At 40.4% G+C, this 6,959-nt stretch overlaps 1 protein-coding gene across 1 annotated transcript in view; it reads right to left on the minus strand.

The window, feature by feature from the left end:
* LOC147733969 (mRNA-decapping enzyme 1B-like) overlaps positions 1-6,620 on the minus strand; it is a 203,124-nt gene extending 196,504 nt beyond the window's left edge. The window contains exon 1 of the mRNA XM_086952876.1: positions 6,371-6,620. Coding sequence (XP_086809002.1) covers positions 6,371-6,619 — 249 coding nt within the window. The 5' untranslated portion in view covers position 6,620. The remainder of the gene's footprint in view (positions 1-6,370) is intronic.
* Between the last annotated feature and the right edge of the window lie 339 nt (positions 6,621-6,959).

A 6,959-nucleotide genomic window follows, 5' to 3' on the forward strand; every position in this document is an offset into this window, starting at 1 on the left:
ATTTCCAAAGTCATGTTGTGACATACATACACTCTAGTTTTTTACCGGGAGAGAGATCAACCCGTAGTTGCCTACAGCTTCATGGATTTCTTTGTGAAGCAAAACATACCTCATTAAGTTGATAATGAGGATGCTACTGTTACGGTGTTAAATTGTTCCATAACATCAGAAATAAGTACTAAGCATTGTAGATATTTTGTTTTGTGTCTTGCTGAATAGCATACTGTAGCATATAAAAAAAAAATCAATAAATATTTAGGAAAAGGATCGTAATTAAGTACTGAGGGAGATTTCTTCATACATGAGGCTGGACAGCACCACATGCAGTTTTGATTTTATTTGATAGTTTAATCTCCTGTTAAACGAAAGTAAAAACATACTAAGATATACCTGTTAGTGGGCATTCATGTACTGACTTGAGGTCCATCCCTCCGGGTATAAGCATATGCAGTACTACAGGTGAAAAGTTACTACAGATCTGCAAAATGGTTCCCAGCTGCACATATTGAGATGCACCTAGAATATGATGACAGTATTCACAAAAAAGGAAAACCAAAAAAAAAAAGAGACATCTGCCTTTTCTGGTTGGCCATAATTGCAGCTAAACTGTTGGAACTTTTCAGTCTTTATGAGAAATGCCATTCAACTGAAATGGTTGGCTTTTGCATCTACACAGGCTAGTACAGGCATCTTGTTCAGAGGAGAAATATTACAAAATGGAAAAATCATTCTGCTTAAATTCTATGGTGGTGCAAAGTGATCATGTATAAGACAAGGGAAACCAAAGCCGTAAAGTCCTGTATTGCTCAGACACTGAAAATAAAAAAACACTAGTGCATAAAGGAATAATGCAGATCCCATGATGCTTTGCTCTTGTGCTTAGCAACATCAATGCCCTGCTGCATCTGGCACCTGATGCCAATAAATTTACAGTTTGGTGCATAGTTGTATTTAGGAGCAGAAAAAGAAAGTGGACTTGTCTCACAGCCTAATGCATGAAAGGGAATTAATTGCTCTGGCATAGATCTAGGGAACAGTGTGTCAGAAAAATGGGGGTGACATGGCAAGATCTGCGGCTTTAGATATCTTAAGCAACTTACCAGAAAATAGGTTAAACACATTTTTGATTTAGAAACATATTTAGCATGCCATTCTAAAATAAATTAGAAAATTAGAGCTGTAAAAACATGTAAACATTAGACCAGTGACTTACTCTCAAATTCCTCTGCCATAGAACTCTGAAATAAGATAGAATAAGGCAAGTTGTATGTGAGAAGGAAACATCAAATTACAGAAAAAAAGATAAAATGTAGATCTAAAACTACTTGAGAAAGGCAAGAGGAGTGCTCCAAATCTATGGAGTACTGCCTAAGAAAGCATGATTAGGAGCGGTCTTGTCATACGAACATTCATGGCAAATGACAGGCTGATTAGGAGATAATGGCAATTTAACTAAGTTCCGGATTGTTAGATGATTTAAGAAAAATACTAGCAAGCAGCATAAGTGTGCACTTACACCAGACCAGGTTTGATGTGATCGAGTGCTTGGCCCCAGATCACTCAAGGAAACACAAGAAGAACTTTCTTAAACAGAGAAAGTGGTGCCAAAAAGACCAAACCAGAAGGGCATTATTCTCCTTCAAGTATGGGAAACCCAAATATTCACCACCTTCCCTAAGTGTTCTGTGTGCCCCAACTGCTTACTTTGTCAAATTAACAATTACAATAACAGGCAGTTCAAACGTTTTAGCAATCAGATATTCCAGAAAATACGAAAACCAAAAGGCTTAAGCCAATGCAGCCATTAAGAACCATTAACAGCTAGATGATAACAAAAAAAATAGTACTAGCAATTGGGAGATTTAAAAAAAAGCCTTTAAATAAAAAGTTGATACAAGTCCTACACACTATTGTTTTGTTGCCTAGATTAGGTATATTGAGATCACATTCCCATTTTTCAATGTCGGTGAGGGTAAAATGAATTATTAAATGTACTTTATAGGGATATGTGAAATGTCCATGAAGTGCTGCTAGCAACTCATAAGGATTGCGAGGCTGGTATAGTTTAAAGGTTTGGGACCTGCTTTGCCAGCATTTGAAATGATTAATATGGCTTTTAAAACCACTATTGTGTAAACTGCTTGTCCGTGGAATTTGTAAGTAGTCTGATGATCTTGCATTATGTTGTTGAGTTCACTTTATTTTATGTTACAGAGATTAGTACAGTGCTGTATTGCCATCATTACAATGTTGCAGTGCTCTAGGTACTCAGGTACCTTTATGTCCTGGTCTTGAGGATTCTGCCACATGTGGGAGTCATTTTCAGAGTCTTTGAGTTGGCTAAATAATACTATGGTCGAGGCTAAGGTGCTGCTTTTGTGAACAGTTTTGGTTATAGCTGTGTTAGGGTGCTGTGTGGGTAAGCACAGGTCCTCGCCAGTAAAAGCATGTGTCACCTCTCAAGTCCTGTCATTGGTCGGTATCTTGATTAGCTTCTACATTATGCCCTTCATTCAGACTAGCAGTGGGGTGTTGCTTTGGTGTAATGTATCGTCTTGGACTGCTACATGCATTAAAAAGAGTGGAGTGTTATTGAGATCTAAAGCGTTTCAACTGTGTGGTATTTCTGAGCTGTGTTGGGTGTGTCAGTGTTGTTCATACATATTTATGCTGCAACTTACTGGTTTCGTTATAGTTGTGAATATGTGCTTATGACCCTGGCGAGGCATGAAAACGCTTTTTCAGCAAGTAGCATGCTACTCCGGAAGCCAAGATTAGAGGTTGGTACAAATTTCTTTTGTTTGTTTTTTTCCTCGTACATTAGTTGTGCTGCGTTTGTGCTTTGATTTCATGTGTGTTTAGTGTCTAAAGAGAATCCGTGGTTTACAGCAGAATGCAAAGCCAAGAGGAAAGCTATTGGCACAGCAATAAAATTAAAGGATCCACTGTTAGTTAGATTAGCAAGGAAAGAATACCGTGGTGCCATTGCCTTGGCAAAAAAAAATTGGGAGGAAGAGCACTGGCAGAAGCTTAAAACTGCTGCCAGTGGTAAAAATTCCATTATATTTTGGAAATTGATTAACAAGTTAGACAGGAGGGCTGGTAGCCCAATTGTAAATCATATTACTGATCAGCAATGGTATGCCCATTTTTTAAAACTATACTGTAATCCTGTTATTCAGGCTCCCATCCCGTCTTTGTTGGAGTTTAGTAAAATTGCATCTGGTTCGGAAATGTTGACTAACGGATTACCTTTCTCCGAGTTAGAAGTTAAAGCGGCGATTTTAAAGATGTATCCAGGGAAAGCAGCTGGCCCAGACGGCCTGCCGGGAGATCTTATACTACATGACCCCCCACTCTGGGCTAACTATATAGCTACTTTATTGGCTCTTATCCAGCTAGGCCACCCAATCCCTGCATCATGGAAAGGTGCGGAGGTGATTACAATCTTTAAAAAAGGAGATAGAGAGGACCCGGCTAACTACAGACCCATTAGTCTGATTGACACTATCCAGAAGGTAGTTGGTAGGGTCATCATAAACCGAGTAGAGACCTGGTTAATGGATAATGACATCCTCACGCATTTTCAGGCTGGTTTTAGGCGGAATGTTGGTGCTATGGACCAAGTCTTTCGGTTTTGTGCCGTATACTGGAAGTCAGTATCAATCTCCAAGGGTTGCCTGTACTTGGCTTTCATTGATCTAAAAACGGCATTCGATGTTATCCCTCGGGCTAAGTTATGGGAAATTCTTGAAGCTATGGGGTTTCCATGCCCTCTACTCCAATTAGTTATTAAAATGCATGAGAACACCTATGCAAGAATACGTTGGGGAAAGCAGGGCCAACTGACAGAGAGGGTTCCAGTCAGCAGGGGGGTACGGCAGGGATGTGTGATGGCGCCAACACTATTCTCCCTCTTTATAAATGGGGTGGTGGACCATTTGAGGGAGGTTCCGGCAGATGCCCCCATTCTTGCCGGGGAGAAAACCCCGACCCTCCTCTTTGCTGACGACACCCTCTTGATGTCTAAAACCCCCAAAGGTTTACAAACGCTTCTTGACCGTTTCTCTTTATTTTGTGAGGACCGTGGGTTAACTGTCAACACTTTGAAGACTAAACTAATGGTCTTAACCCCCAATAGTAAGTTGAGAAAGGTACATGTTACCCTGTGTGGTTCACCCTTGGAGGTTGTGAGTGAGTTTGACTACCTGGGGGTGAGACTGTCTAACCGTATGACTTGGGACTCCCATATTTCTAAGATGGTACTGAATTTAAAAAGGGTGTCCGGTGCAATAACAAAAAATCAACGACTTTCCATAAGCCGTCCGGTAGCCCCGGCCCTAATAGTCTACGAAGGGAAGGCTTTATCTTCGGCAGTTTATGGCGCCGAACTTTGGGGGGCAGAAAACACTAGGCCACTGGTAATTGCTGAAAATAAGTTTATCAGAGATTTAGTGTCACTTCCGATCTCCTCACCCTTGTTACCCCTATTTTTTGACATGGGTAAAAAGTCAATTGCGGACAAAGTTCGGCTTCGGCCTTTGTTATTTTGGGTCCGCCTTAGAAGAACCGAGGAATTAAGGGGGTACGCTCGAGTGTTGGATGAGCTAATTACTCTCAATGTTTCCAAACAAATAAAATGGCTTAACAACCTCAAAAAACTAGTAGTGTCAGTAGGACTGGGGGAGTTTTGGGCGTCACAGGATCCACCCCCAAAAGAAAGTGTAAAAAAATTGTACTGGGATTGGGTTGAGTCCAAAATTAATAACAGTTCAAACTTGGGAACGCTAACAACGAACTTTCTTGCTCATAAACCACACATGAAGCTAGAACCGTTCCTAGATTTCATCCAAATAGCCAGCCATAGAACATTATATTTGAAATTAAGGTATGGCACCCTGCCCCTTAATGGTTTTTTGGGAAAATGGAATTCTAAGGGGGGAACTGAATTAAAATGTCCAGGGTGCCAATGTCCTGAGGAAACCCTTCCCCATTTCCTATTTGCTTGCCCAACGTATAAAGTTGTTAGAACTAAATGGCTGAAACCTGTATGTAGGGAGTTGGGGGTTAAAGATTGTATGTCAGCCTTACGTATTATTACAACCAACACGGTTTCTTTGTACATTGTTTGTGGGGTGGCCAAATATTTGGGGGGTGCGTGGATATTACGCTCTAGATTGGTGAACAATGTGTAAATTTCGGGAAAGGGGAAGTTAATTTCTTAAAATAATTTCTGTTTTTTCCTGTTTTATGAGATGTAATTGCAGTACTATGGATCATTTGTTTTATATGTTTGTACGTTTGTACTTTTATGATGTATGTTCATCGAATAAAGTATTACAATCAGTAATCAGATTAAGGAGCAGGGATAGAATGACAGGAATGAATTTTAAAAGGGGGAGTTTGGACTAGGGATATCATAATAGGATTGGATCCTGTGCTTGTTAGATGGCATAGCTAAAAAGAAGGGGTAAAAATTTGAGAAGGATATTTGAGAGTTCATATTAGGTAGAAAAGTTTAGGAGGAGTAATGAGAATGACGAAAGGGTTTTTTTAAAGAGCAAAATATAAATCATTTCTGCATACATATATACTGACCTGATGCTTGGTAAAATTACGTTTGATTGATTAAAACACTCTATATAAAACTCCATATGTACATTTAAGTGTCAATATTTATATGGTATACTGTCCACATCCTCTGTCATATTTGCCTCATTGCTTCGCCCTCGGATTCTTGTTCACCATCGCTCTATACACCTGTTAACAGCATCTCGCAGCTCAGCTGCCATCCATTCCCGTCTTCCCCTCCACTGTTGATTTATCTTCCTGGCTTATTTCGACTCCCCTTTTCAACAGACCCTCGATTGCCAACTCTTCTATGCTTCCCGCTTTCATAGAGTACTTTCTATTGTCATACGCGCTCTTTCGCCTATGCTTAATTTAGTTTCTTTACCACCCACTTGTTTCTCCAACACACCGCTTCTACTGCACTCTCTTAAAAACCTGTTTCGCTCCCACCACTTTACTCAGACTACATGTGAATCTCGCTTCTCGGTCTCCTCTTCGATTCTATCTTCACTTCAGTCTTATGACTAGCCCACTTCTTGTCCCATTCACTTTCTTATGATCCCCTCACTCGCCGACTCTTGGATAACACTTTCTCCCCACTACCATCCAGGTAGCCTCCTCGTTTGTATCTGTAACGTGTAAGTATGTAAATTTACTCATGTACTTGGTTCTATCGTGAAGCGCTCCGACACCTTTGGGTAAAGTCCGCGCTATATAAAATTGCATAAATAAATAAATAAATACAATTTCCCCCGTTGCTTTTATATTATACTCGCTGAGCCTTTCCTTCTGCACTCACCCATTCGCTCGCTGTGTGGCTGAAAGTGTAGAGCGCTACTTGGCTGGCTACGTCCAGAATTCCCCGAATATAGGGATCATGTCTACGCAAAGCAGCCAAGCTAATGTCCAATCCCTTCTCCAGGAGCAGTCCGCTCACCGCTACCCCAGAGGCAGCCATCTTCCCCTCAGCAGGCACCGGCGCCATGGACACAGAGAGCGGACTAGCGCCGCACTGTTCAAACCGGTACACAATAGCCGAAACTACCATTTTAGGAAGGGAGATAATGGGCCCTGGGTAAAGAGATATAGAAGCGAGGAAAAAAGAGTTAAGTACAACAAACCCTTAAAAGCGAAGAGTTGTACACTACCGGTTGAAAATATAACACTTAAACATTATTAAAAACAATTCCTAATACTAGATACTTAAAAATATTGCCACACCTGTCAAATCCAGCAAGCTAATATTCCATAACTAAAGGCAAATGTAATTTTTGACCTGCTTATTTACGTATTTTACATTATCTACGTGTTAGATAATTAAAAAAATTTGGACATATTTTGCCATTTCAACATGGCCGCTGAGTTTACACATTAAGAGACGCCTCTCG

This window comes from Lissotriton vulgaris, chromosome 1_2 (genome assembly GCF_964263255.1).
Source record: "Lissotriton vulgaris chromosome 1_2, aLisVul1.2, whole genome shotgun sequence".
Lineage (NCBI taxonomy): Eukaryota > Metazoa > Chordata > Amphibia > Caudata > Salamandridae > Lissotriton > Lissotriton vulgaris.